The sequence below is a fragment of the Nomascus leucogenys genome, chromosome 11 (assembly GCF_006542625.1).
Source record: "Nomascus leucogenys isolate Asia chromosome 11, Asia_NLE_v1, whole genome shotgun sequence".
Taxonomy (NCBI): Eukaryota; Metazoa; Chordata; class Mammalia; order Primates; family Hylobatidae; genus Nomascus; species Nomascus leucogenys.
Genome location: NC_044391.1, coordinates 45,365,830 through 45,379,598, shown reverse-complemented (window position 1 = coordinate 45,379,598; position 13,769 = coordinate 45,365,830). Strand labels below are relative to the sequence as shown.

Here is a 13,769-nt window from a genome sequence, read left to right as displayed (position 1 = left end):
AGGTGTCACTCGGGGTCCTCTGATGCCAGCAGCAGAAGCCACGCTTGGCAGTCTGTGGCCGAATCACAATTCATTGAGGATGTACAGAATGAACAGGAGGCCAGAGGAGCAATCTTAGAAAACAGGGAGGAGCCAAGGAAGCCCTGGAGGGAAGAAACCAGGGGTCCCCAGCAAAAGTCACTGCACAGGAGAAGCCAGGTCCACTGTCCCTGCCCCTGCAAGGACACTTTCCAGCCTGATATGCTCTTAGAAACCTCACACGGAGTCCTAGGAGAGGACCCTGGGCCGACCAAGCCCACGTCCTGCACCCACCCCAACTGTGCTTCTGTAATTGGGGGGAAAGGGGAAGCACTCCTGCCAAAGATACACAACAGAACTGTAGTAAAAGCAGGTGGTGTTACACCCATTTTACAGATTGAAACCGAGTCACTATTTCCATAACCCGTCCATGGCACACCAGGATTGAGCCCAGGAGGCAGTCTGGTTCCTGCCTATGTTGTGCTTCTCTCATCACGGGGGTTCCCCATTGGGAAGGTCCAGGTGCTTTTAGGAAGGAGGAGCTCAGTAGAAGACAGCTGGAAAGAGACCAGTGTGCACCCTCTGAGTCCCAGAGGCTGCGGGTGCCACTCAGCCTCTGAATGTCACAGGAAGACTCGGCTGCAGCTGCTAGGAGAAGGGATTTGTGCAGAGACCAAGGCCTGCCAGAACATCTGTGTGTGTGCACAGAAGGGAGCAGAATGGATTGAGGGTTTCTGACTGAGCTGGAAACAAATGCCATCAGCAAAGCCCATCTGTCGGGAGGTGCTTGCATAAGCAAGTCAGGGTCGCATCTGGGCCACTGGTTTTCCCAGCCAGTCTAAGTGTGGCCTTAAAGGACTAATCCTCCCTCCGCACTCTGCACTCCGAAGGCAGAGCCACAACACAAGCTGGGCTGCAGAGGACAGGCAGCGCCCTCAGGCGGGCCGGTGCCCAGCACAGTGGAGTGTGGGGCAGGGTTCAGGCTCTCAAGCAAACAGTCTCGCCATTCTGTAACTGACAGTTTAGAGTGGAGACAATAAACACCATAGATAAAATAACTGCACTTTTCTCTGGCAAACCAGCAACCCCTGCCGAAGTGTGACCCACACGTACTTATTTTGTGTACCTTCATTGTGTGTGTGTATATGTGGTGTTTTGTTGTTGTTGTTTGTTTTTTGAGAGTCTTGCTCTATCACTTGGGCTGGAGTGCAGTGGCACAATCACAGCTCACTGCAGCCTTGGCCTCCCAAATAGCTGGAACTACAGGTGTACACCACCACGCCTGGCTAAGTTTTAAAATTTTTGGTAGAGATGGGGTTTCACTGTAATGCCCAGGCTGGTGTCAAACTCCTGGGCTCAAACAGTCCTCCCACCTCAGCCTCCCAAAGTGCGGGTATTACAGACATGAGCCACTGTGCCCAGCTTCACTGAGGTTTTCATTGTTAATGTTCTTAGGAAGTGCATTTTACCCTTGAACAACATGGGTTGGAACTGCGTGGATCTATGTATACGTGAATTTTTTTCAATAAATGTATTGGAAATTTTTTTAGAAATTTGCAACTATTTACTGGGCACGGTGGCTCATGCCTGTAATCCTAGCACTTTGGGAGGCCAAGGCGGGCAGATCACCTGAGGTTGGGAGTTCGAGACCAGCCTGCCCAACATGGAGAAACCCCATCTCTACAAAAGATACAAAATTAGCTGGGCGTGGTGGCACATGCCTGTAATCCCAGCTACTCAGGAGGCTGAGGCAGGAGAATCACTTGATCCTGGGAAGCAGAGATTGCAGTGAGCCGAGATTGTGCCACTGTACTCCAGCCTGGGTGACAGCAAAACTGTGTCTCAAAAAAAAAGAAAAAAAAAAAGAAAAAAGCAGAAAAGAAAAGATCTTGCAGGTGAACCACATAGCCTAAAAATATTTTTTAAAAAATAAAATGTTAAGGCCGGGCATGGTGGCTCATGCCTGTAACCCCAGCAATTTGGGAAGCCGAGGCAGGCGGATCATGAGGTCAGGAGATCGAGACCATCCTAACATGGTGAAACCCCGTCTCTACTGAAAATATAAAAAATATTAGCTGGGTGTGGTGGCGGGCACCTGTAGTCCCAGCTACTCCAGAGGCTGAGGCAGGAGAATGGCATGAGCCCTGGAGGCGGAGCTTGCAGTGAGCTGAGATCGCACCACTGCACTGCAGCCTGGGCGACAGAGCAAGACTCTGTCTCAAATAAATAAATAATAAATAAGTAAATAAATAAACAAATAAATAAAAAGAAAATGTTACGTATGTCATGAATACATAAAATATATGTGCATTAGTCTATTTTATCATTTACTACCATAAAATATACACGAATGCATTCTGAAAAGTTAAAATTAATCAAAACTTACACACAAACACATTGCCAAGCCAAGAGAAATGTAAACAGACATAAACATGCAGAATTAAATCATAACTGCATGAAATTAACTGCAGTACACACTGCACTACCGTCATAGTTTCGCAACCACCTCCTGTTGCTACTACAGTGAGCTCAAGTGTTATGAGTATCCGTTTGAAACACCGTGTGACACTCATCATCTCCGCATGAGCAGTTTGTCTCTCCAGCAAATTGCAAATCGCAGTAAAAAATGATCCCTAGAGGTTCTCACCTAGTTTTCATCGTGTTTAGTGCAATACCGTAAGCCCTGAATAACCTCAGGGGACCCATACAAAATGCCACTAGTGATGCTGGAAGTTGTCCCAAGAAGCAGAGAAAAGTCATAACATTACAAGGAAATATGCAATTGCTTGATATGTGCCATCGATGGAGGTCTGCAGCTGCAGTTGCCCGCCATTTCCAGATAAATGAATCCAGTGTGAGGACCATTGTAAAAAATGAAAAGGAAATTCATGAAGCTGTCGCTGCATCTATGCCAGTAGGCACAAAAACCTTGCACTGTTCACAAAATATATTTTTATCTCGTGTTGCAAATGCAGCTTCTATGTGGGTACAGGATTGCTATAAGGCATACCTATAGATTGTAATTTGCTTCGAGAGAAAGTGAAGTCATTACATGGCAACCTAAAGCAAAAGGAAGGAGGAGGATCTCAAGCTGAGGAATTTAATGCCAGCAAAGGATGGTTTAATAATTTTGAAAGAGGATGGCTTAAAAAATGTCAAGATGGCAGGAGAAGCAGCTTCTGCCAACCAGAGACAGCAGATGAGTTCCCAGATGCCAGTGAGAAAATCATTGAGGAGGCTGGGCACGGTGCCTCAAACCTGTAATCCCAGTACATTGGGAGGCTGAGGTGGGAAGATCACTTGAGCCCAGTGAGACCAGCCTGGGCAACATACTGAGACCCCACCTCTACCAAAAATTTAAAAATTAGCTGGGCGTGGTGACATGCATCTGTAGTCCTAGCTACTCAGAAGGCTGAGGCAGGAGGATCACTTGAACCCTGAAGTTTGAGGCTATAGTGAGCTATGATGGTACCACTGCACTCCAGCCTTGACAACAGAGAAAGAACCTGTCTCTAAAAAAATAATAATAAAAATGAGTAAGAAAAAGAAGTAAGCCTGTTCATAAGTGCTAAGGAGAAAAATGGAGCAGAGGAAGGGCCTGGGAGTGGTGGGGATAGACACACAGAGGGAAGTGCTATTTTTTGCAAATTCTTCTGATCATCTCTGCATGATAGTTTGTTGTTGTCTCTGTTGTTTTTTCTTTTTTCTTTTTTTTTTTTTTGAGATGGAGTCTCACTCTGTCGCCTAGGCTGGAGTGCAGTGGCGCAATCTCGGCTCACTGCAACCTCCACCTCCCGGGTTCAGGCAATTCTCCTGTCTCAGCCTTCTGAGTAGCTGGGATTACAGGTGTGCGCCACCACGCCCAGCTAACTTTTGTATTTTTAGTAGAGACGGGGTTTCACCATGTTAGCCAGGCTGGTCTCTAACTCCTGACCTCAGGCAATCCACCTGCCTCGGCCTCCCAAAGTGCTGGGGTTATAGGCATGAGCCACCGCGCCTGGCCAATATTTTTGCTTTTCCAATTGGGAAATGTTGCATGCAACTCTAGATTTCTGACTTCTCTTGGAAAATCAGATGATCTGACATCCATACTCCCGCAAGCCTCGGTTGTCAGAAGATGCCCTGCCATCCAGGTCAGTGCAGGCTCCTCTTGGCCTCTCTCCTGTTTCCCTTAGGCAACTCGACCCTGCGGGCTTTCCAGCTTCCTCTGTCTTCTTTAGCCCATCCCTGTGCTGCCTCCCAGCAAAGTCTTCAGGATCCTTTGTGTTCTTGTGGGGCACCAGGAAGAGGGGCTCCCCCTTGCTCCCCACTCCCCACCTGCCCTCTTCTGGTGCTCACTTTTTCAGAGGCTTCAGGCTCCCCTTGCTATTTGCTCCTTGAATCTGCTTTGAGCTTCCCTTGTGATCTCTGCCAGTTCGCTCCATAACTCTGGGCATAAATTAGGAAAAGCCCCCCTACACATGCACATACATGCACACACACACACAGACGCACACACACAGGCACACAGACATGCACACACACAGACACACACAGACGCACACAGACACACACACACCTAGACACGCACACACATACACAGAGACACGCACACACACACAGACACATACACACAGAAGAGGCCTGCTACTTTCTCACACAGGAAGCTCCAACAGCCGTTGATCAAGAACGGCTGCATCCAGCTGTAGATTTCCAGGGAAAGAAAAGTTAGAGGTCACCTTGAGCCAAGTGCGTGGCCCAAAGCAGCACTCTACTACCCTGAGCAAAATCAGTTCCGTTGGCAGGAGGGAGCGGGCACGGCTGCTGGGCAGTCAACAGCTTCCATCACAGACGGCGACCCACTTTTCCCTTCCTCTCCAGCAGGATTTTCATCTTCTAGAAGTTCAAGGTGGAGACAAAGGGAAGTGACCCCGCAGGGTGTTTTATGTGCTGGACAGAAGCACAGACTCCCTTCCCCAGGGGCCTGCAAATCAGGAGGTACTTACACCTCCAATTAGGCAGAGGCCATCTGTTCACTCATATGTATAATACTGAACGAACGTCCTGGACGTTCTAGGTGGCTCACGCCTGTAATCCCAGCACTTTGGGAGGCTGAGGCAGGCGGATCACAAGGTTAGGAGATCGAGACCATCCTGGCTAACACTGTGAAACCCTGTCTCTACTAAAAATACAAAAAAATTAACCAGGTGTGGTGGCAGGCACCTGTAGTCCCAGGTACTTGGGAGGCTGAGGCAGGAGAATGGCGTGAACCCAGGAGGCGGAGCTTGCAGTGAGCCGAGATCGCGCCACTGCACTCCAGCCTGGGAGACAGAGCGAGACTCCATCTCAACCGTTCTAGGCACTGGGGATGCATCGGTGAACAACACAGACATCCCTGCCATTCTGGAGCCAACATTTGAGTGGTGGACCTAGCCAGTAGACAGAATGAACAACTGCTAAGAAAAATTGGAAGTAGAGTGGGGAATTAAGAAAGGCTTCCAGAAGACCAGGCTTCTCTGTCTCTGTAAGGTGATTTGGGAAGGTTTTTGTTTTTGTTTTTGTTTTTTGGGATTTTTTTTTTTTTTTTTGAAACAGGATCTCGCTTTGTTGCCTAGGCTGGAGTGCAGTGGCGTGATCATGGCTCATGCAAGCTCAACCTCCCGGGTTCAAGCGATCCTTTTACCTCAGCCCCCTGAGTAGCTGGGACTACAGGCACATGCCACCATGCCTGGCTAATTTTTGTATTTTTAGTAGAGATGGGGTTTCGCCATGTTGTCCAGGCTGGTCTTGAGCTGTTGGGCTCAAGTGATCCACCCGCCTTGGCCTCCCAAAGTGCTGGGATTACAGGTGTGAGCCACCGTGTCCAGCTGGAAGTCTCCATGGAAGAACTGACATCATGGGAAGGAACCAGCCCCAGGAAGGAACCAGCCCCAAGAAGGACTGAGGAAGGACATCAGATGTCCTGGATAAGGTTTGGTGCATCAGAACAGAAAAGAAGGCCAGTATGATCAGAGCTTAGTCAGGGATGGGGAGAGACATCGAAGCTAGATCCTGTGGGGCTTGTGGAGCAGGGGAAGGAGTTTGGATGGTGTTTTAATGCAGTGAGTAGTCACTGGGGAGATCTCAGTGAAACAGTGATGGGCTCTGATTTACCCAGTCATAGTCTGCAGTAACCACATGGATTTCTAGAGACATTCCTTCTGCGGCTTTCCTCCCCAAACTCCACTGGTGCTCATGTTGACTCATCTGTCATTTTCACTTCCTTTCTGGCAGAGTAGCTGAGCTGAGCAAACAACAGAGCAGATGGACAATAGTCTGGCCTCTGCATGAAGCCAACAGTTCACAGGAAATACAGGGGGCAGAGGAACATGTTAAGTGGCACCACAGGGATCCTGAAAGTGGGGAAATCCACAGGACAGGTGACCCCTTTCCTTCAACAAGTAAAGAGCATCAAAATAAAGGAAGGTGGCCATTGTAGAGTAGAGGAGACCTAAGAAAATACCTGCATGAACAGAGGATGATTTCGAACAAACCAGCTCACAAAAGACACCTGCGAGACAATGACCGGAAATGTAATGCAGGCAGGGTAGTGCATGACATTAAAGAATTCTTGTTAATTTAGATGAGTATGATAATGTTATTGTAGTGATTTTTTTAAAAAACCTTATCTACTAGAGATACAAGCTAAAGTATTTATGGGTGAAATGACCTGATGTCTGGCCAGGAATGGTGGCTCATGCCTGTAATCCCAGCACTTTGGGAGGCTGAGGCAGGCGGGGATTGCCTGAGGCCAGGAGTTCAAGACCAGTCTGGCCAATATGACGAAACCCCGTCTCTACTAAAAATAGAAAAAATTAGCCGGGCATGGTAGCGCATGCTGGAATTCCAGCTACTTGGGAGGCTGAGGCAGGAGAATCATTTGAACCTTCGAGGTGGATGTTGCAATGAGCCAAGCACGTGCCACTGCACTTCAGCCTGGGTGACAGAGTGAGACTCTGTCTCAAAAAAAAAAAAAAAAAAAAATGACCTGATGTCTCGGGTTTACTCTAAAACATTCTATCAAACAAAGAAGGTCACAAGGCTGGGTGAATAGATGAAATGGGAATGAGAAATAGTTAATGGTTGTTGGAGCTGATGGGTGACTCAGTCTCCTCTCTGCTTTTGAGTATGTTTGCAAATTTCCATAATAAAAAGGTTTTTTTAATCAGTAAGGCTGTCAAGAAAAGTCACATGTCCCACTTTCTGGGAGCAATAACACGGCCATCGCAGCTCACATTTTCCTTTTCTTCCATTTCAGCATGGCGAGGACAACATCCTTGCTGCCTCCAGCTGGCCGGCGACCACAGCTACTGCCTGCTCTGTGCTACTGAGCCACTCGGTCTGGAGCCCCCAGGACAGCACCTGCCTCCTGAGGTTGTCCTGGCTCAGCTGTGCACAGCGATGGTGGAGAACTGGACTCCACAGGCTCACAACCTTCCTGTCAGGTTTCAGGGCCCAGCATCATTCATCCTGGGCCTGGCAGCCCTGAACAATGGCTGAGGGCTGGGGGACCCCATAGAGTGACACCACAGCGTACGGGGCCAGCAGCACTCCAGTGCCCGTGGACTATGACCACCTATCGGGCCATCCCCAGCGATGGTGTGGACCTGGCAGCCAGCTGTGGCGCCAGGGCAGGCGATGTCCTCCCTGGGCCACACACAGGGGACTATGCTCCCTTGGGATTCTGGGCCCAGAATGGCAGCATGTCCCAGCCTCTTGGCGAGAGCCCGGCCATCGCCACCGCCACCACCCGCCCCAGCCCCACCACTCCTGCAATGCCCAAGATGGGCGTGCGCGCAAGGGTGGCCGACTGGCCGCCCAAGCGGGAGGCCCTGAGAGAGCACAGCAACCCAAGCCCCTCCCAGGACACAGATGGCACAAAGGCCACCAAGATGGCCCATTCCATGAGGAGCATACAGAACGGACAGCCCCCGACCAGCACCCCGGCTTCCTCAGGGTCCAAAGCCTTCCACCGACTCTCCAGGAGAAGGTCCAAAGACGTGGAGTTCCAGGACGGGTGGCCCCGGTCCCCCGGCAGGGCTTTCGTCCCCCTTCGGCACCGCAGCAGCAGCGAGATCACCCTCAGCGAGTGTGACGCGGAGGACGCGGGGGAGCCGCGGGGGTCTCGGCACACGGGGGCGCTGCCCCTCTTCCGCGAGTATGGGAGCACCTCATCCATCGACGTGCAGGGCATGCCCGCGCAGAGCTTCTTCGACATCCTCAACGAGTTCCGCAGCGAGCAGCCCGACGCCCGGGGTTGCCAGGCCCTCACCGAGCTCCTCCGGGCAGATCCTGGCCCACACCTCATGGAGGGCGGCGGCGGAGCCAAGGGGGACTCCCGCAACGGGCAGCCAGCCAAGGACAGCCTCCTGCCGCTGCAGCCCACGAAGGAGAAGGAGAAGGCCCGGAAGAAACCTGCGCGGGGCCTCGGCGGCGGGGACACGGTGGACTCGTCAATCTTTCGGAAGCTAAGGAGCAGCAAACCCGAGGGGGAGGCTGGGCGTTTCCCGGGGGAGGCCGACGAGGGCCGGAGCCCCCCGGAAGCCAGCAGGCCGTGGGTGTGTCAGAAGAGCTTCGCCCACTTCGACGTGCAGAGCATGCTGTTCGACCTCAACGAGGCGGCTGCCAACAGGGTGTCGGTGTCGCAGCGGAGGAATACCACCACTGGTGCTTCAGCCGCTTCCGCGGCCTCCACCATGGCTTCCCTCACGGCCTCGCGGGCCCACAGCCTCGGAGGCCTGGACCCGGCCTTCACCAGCACGGAGGACCTAAACTGCAAGGAGAACTTGGAGCAGGACCTCGGCGATGACAACAGCAACGACCTGCTGCTCAGCTGCCCGCACTTCCGTAATGAGATCGGAGGCGAGTGTGAGCGCAACGTGAGCTTCTCCCGGGCTTCCGTGGGCTCCCCGAGCAGCGGCGAGGGCCACCTGGCAGAGCCCGCCCTGAGCGCCTACCGCACCAACGCCAGCATCTCAGTGCTGGAAGTGTCCAAGGAGCAGCAGCGGACGCAGAGTCGGCCCCGGCAGTACAGCATTGAGCATGTGGACCTGGGCGCCCGCTACTACCAGGATTACTTCGTGGGCAAAGGTGACGGATGGCGTGTGGGTGGGAAGGTTGGGTGGGCCGAGGCGTGCCTCCGAGACCCCCACTACTCATTCATTCACTCCATGCCGGGCCCTGCTCTGGCACTAAGAATGTGGCAGGAACAGAGACCTCCCTTCTGGAGGGCTGTGAGGATCCAGTGAGCAGAGCCACCTGGGCCTCAGCCCTGTGTCTGACACAGCAGCACTCCATAAACCGTGAGCTACAGGACACAGCTCTGCATTTACTCAGCACATATGAGCTTGGGACAGCTCAGTGCCAGGCATTCTCTAGAGCCTGGGGATGTAGTATCAACCAGCTTAAAACAAATATTCTGTCTTCTAGCACTTAATGTTTTCATGGGTAACACAAACATAGAACAGGATAAATAGGAAAAATACACAAGGGATTATAGGGTGCTAAATGCAGTGGAAAAGAGTAAAGCGGGGAAGAAGGAAATGGAGTGTCAGGGGGTGGGGGCAGATCTCAGTGGGGGATGGTCAGAGAGGGCCTCCAAGGCAGGTGCGGTTTCAGTACCAAAATGAAGGCACCATGTGCAAATTGCAGACACTATTCCCAGAACAGAGCAGCGAATACAAAAGTCTTGGAACTGCCAGGCGCGGTGGCTCACGCCTGTAATCCCAGCACTTTGGGAGGCTGAGGCAGGCGGATCACTTGAAGTCAGGAGTTCAAGACCAGCTTGGCCAACATGGTGAAACCACATCTCTATTAAAAATACAAAAAAATTAACCAGGCATGATGACGTGTGGCTGTAATCCCAGCTGCTTGGGAGGCAGAGGTAGGAGAATGAACCCAGGAGGCAGATGTTGCAGTGGGCCGAGATCATACCACTGCACTCCAGCCTGGGTGACAGAGTGAGACTCTGTCTCAAAAAAAAAAAAAAAAAAAAAAAAAAATTCAGAATTGCTTGTAACTGCTAGTAACAGGCTTAAACAATATAGAAGGGACTCTCCTGTGAAGAAATCCAGAGTTCAGCAGCCCAGGGCTGGTATGGTCAGTCTTCAGCATCAGTGGAATGTCAGCCTTAGTGCATGGCATGATCCCCCACTGCCCCACACCAAGATGGCTGCTGGAGTGCCAGGCATCACATCTGTGTTTCCAGGCAGAGAAAAAGAGGAAAGGGTAAGGACAAAAAGGCAGACCTCTTGTCAAGTCGACCCCCTTATGCCCTTATGCCTAGTGTTTCATTATTGGAACACCAAGCATGTCGGAGTTATAGCCTACTGCTCAAGGACATTGCCAGGGTCTGAATTTTTACTCATGGAAAAATTCAAAAAATTGCAGCCTCCAGCATAAATGCGTTAAAGAGCTTTCTCAGAAGCCCGGTCCAACTACTTCCACTTAGTGGCCACACCTGTGTGCAAAAGAGGCTGGGAAACGTAGGTTTTTAGCTAGACAAAGTTTTTCTTTTCCAAGAATAGAGGGTTTTTCTTAAAAAAAAAAAAAAAAAAAAAAAAAAAGAAGTACTAGCAGCTAGTACTCCACAGCAACTAGGTTTTTTTGTTGTTTATTTTATTTTATTTTATTTTTTGAGGCAGTCTCGCTCTCACCTCGCCCAGGCTGGAGTGCAGTGGCACAATCTCAGCTCACTGCAGCCTCTGCCTCCTGGGTTCATGCGATTCTCCTGCCTCAGCCTCCTGAGTAGCTGGGATTACAGGCGCTCGCTATCATGCCCAGCTAATTTTTGTAGTTTTAGTAGAGACAGGGTTTATCCATGTTGGCCAGGCTGGTCTCGAACTCCTGACCTCAGGTGATCCACCCACCTCGACCTCCCAAAGTGTTGGGATTACAGGCGTGAGCCACCACGCCCGGCTCACAGCAACTAGTTTTTAAAAATATTTAAAGTAATGTCCTTATCAAACATAACAAATGTCAGTTAAGTCATCCCACAGGCCACTAGAGCTCCAACTTGGAGTCAGACAGCCCTCGGTTTGGGGTATCTGTTCCATAGCTGATCCACGTGATACGTTTTACCCTTCAGACTGCGTGACAAATGAAGATGATTATATCAATATCACATGCACAAACAAAATGACACAGAGATTGAAAAGAAAGGGATAAAAAAGAAGTTCCAGGCCGGGCGCTGTGGCTCACGCTTGTAATCCCAGCACTTTGGGAGGCTGAGGCGGGTGGATAACAAGGTCAGGAGATCGAGACCATCCTGGCTAACACGATGAAACCCCGTCTCTACTAAAAATACAAAAAATTAGCTGGGCGTGGTGGTGGGCGCCTGTAGTCCCAGCTACTCGGGAGGCTGAGGCAGGAGAATGGCGTGAACCCAGGAGGCAGAGCTTGCAGTGAGCCGAGATCGTGCCACTGCGCTCCAGCTTGGGCAACAGAGCAAGACTCCATCTCAAAAAAAAAAAAAAAAAGTTCCAGACAGTTGCTTACAAGGAAAAAGCCAATGAGCCAATGTCAGTATCACATGAAATAGATTTAAAGGCTGAAAGCACCTTTTAGAGGAACTAAGAAGGCCATTTCATGTTTCTTGAAGTTCACCAAGAAATTCTGGTAGTTGTGAACCTTTGTATACCTGGCAACTTGGTTTAGGGGTACATAGATTTAAAAAATGGATCAGGCTGGCTGAGCGCATCGGCTCACGCCTGTAATCCCAGCACTTTGGGAGGCCCGAGGCAGGCAGATCACGTGAGGTCAGGAGTTCAAGACCAGCCTGGCCAGCATGGTGAGACCCTGTCTCTGCTAAAAAATACAAAAATTAGCTGGGCATGGTGGCGGGTGCCTGTAATCCCAGCTACTTGGGAGGCTGAGGCAGGAGAATCACTTGAAGCCGGGAGGCAGAGGTCGCAGTGAGCCAAGATCGCACCATCGCAATCCAGCCTAGGCGACAGAGTGAGACTCTGTCCCCTCAACCAGAACAAAACAAAAAAAAACGCTCTGAGGAGAAGTGGAAAAATTCACAACCATAGCGGGAGAAGTGCACAGATTATCTCTCTGAAGTTGACAGAATCTAGTAGCTGAAAAATAAGGATTTAGAGGATTTAGATAACCTAATGAAAACTTGATTTTACACTGTATATGTATTAACTTTGTACCTAACCAACAAAGAACACATTCTTTTCAAACTACACGTACAAATATGTACATGAAAGGAATGTGGATCGAATAAAGATCAAATAAGATTATACATTGAAATACTTAGTTCTTTGTTAGGCAGGTAGGAAGTACTCATAATGGAGCTTTAAAAAAAAAAAAAAAAACCATTTTCTTTTTAAAAATTTATTTGTAGCCCTGAAAGCTGTTAAAGAAAAAAATGTTCTGGCCAAGCACAAGGGCTCCCTGAAAGTGTAATTCCAGCACTTTCGGAGGCCGAGGTAGGATGATTACTTGCCCCCAGGAGTTAGAGACCAGCCTGGGCAACATAGGGAGACCTCAGAAAAAAGTTAAAAATTTAGCCAGGTGTGGCGGTGCGTGTCTGTAGTCCCAACTGTTGTGGAGACTGAGGTGGGAGGATCGCTTCAGCCCTAGAGGCAGAGGTTGCAGTGAGCCATGATTGCACCACTGCACTCCAGCCTGAGTGACAGAGCAATACCCTGTCTCAAAAAACAAAAACTGTTCAATAATGTTTGTTAAAGCACAGTAAAGAATTTATTCAGAACCATCACAGTAAGCATAGGGACCACTGTAGTGGAGTCTGGCAGTAGGGAAGAGAGGTTGGGCTTAACTCTGAATACAGCGTAGTCAAGTGGGAATTTATAGCCAAGAAGCAGGGTGGGGCTCAGTGCATGGAAGAGACTACTAAGAAGAAATGTCAGAGGTAAGGAAGATTCTGGCTAAACCAACCTAATCTTGCTGATGACACGCCAGGATGATCAGACATCACCTTTGGATGGTGGAAGATGAAGAGCTTGATCAGATGTTGAAGATGTCCAGATCTTGAGGATAAGGTTGGGGGGCAGGGTTCTTGCTAAACTGACTTAGCACAGGGTTCTTTGTTAAAACTGGATTTTACAAGGAGGTGCGCAGATGGGCCTAGGAGAAGATTCCAAAGCCTGACTAAAGTTTGGCCAAGCAAAAAATCTTTGTCAAAGCTAGTAAATAAATTAATCATTGGTCAGTGTTTATTGAGTGCCTGCTATATGCTAGGATTTGCAAGGAGCTAGATATGCATTGATGGGAAAAGCAACAACCCCTGTAGCTGCTTCAGGAATAAGCTGGTATCTGTGATCTGTAGCATACAATGTTTGTTCCATTCTCTGATCAGCTGGAGATTGTTGAACCCCCTTGCAGATGCTATTCTGATCGGGGCCATTAATTAACACACAGTATTTTGCCCCTAGATTAGCCTTTGATTTGCCAAGAGCATCTCATGAGAACAAAAACCATCAGTTAAACATTCAGTGTACCAATACAATTTCCAGTGGTGGATAGATGCTAACTTTGTGGACTTGGATCAAGACAGACTGCTGGCGGATACCCACACAAGCATGAGATACTTGGGTTATACATCGGGAAGAACTATTTGCCTGGAAGGGTTATAAGATAGCATGTTTTAGAAAAAAAGAGGAGGCAGCTGTCAGGTAGAGGAGGGAGCAGGAGGCGTGCCCCATGACTGGCTAAAGCCTCTGTTACCCTAAGGGAAAAAAGAGCAGTGTTGGCCGGGCACGGTG

The 13,769-nt window shown here is 49.8% G+C and overlaps 1 protein-coding gene across 2 annotated transcripts in view; it reads left to right on the top strand.

Annotated features, from left to right (window-relative positions):
* The window catches only part of SIPA1L3 (signal induced proliferation associated 1 like 3), a 290,990-nt gene that overhangs the window by 157,818 nt on the left and 119,403 nt on the right, over positions 1-13,769 (top strand). For both annotated transcript variants that reach the window (XM_030822249.1, XM_030822250.1), the window contains exon 3: positions 7,295-9,126. In XM_030822249.1, coding sequence (XP_030678109.1) covers positions 7,605-9,126 — 1,522 coding nt within the window. In that variant the 5' untranslated portion in view covers positions 7,295-7,604. The remainder of the gene's footprint in view (positions 1-7,294; positions 9,127-13,769) is intronic.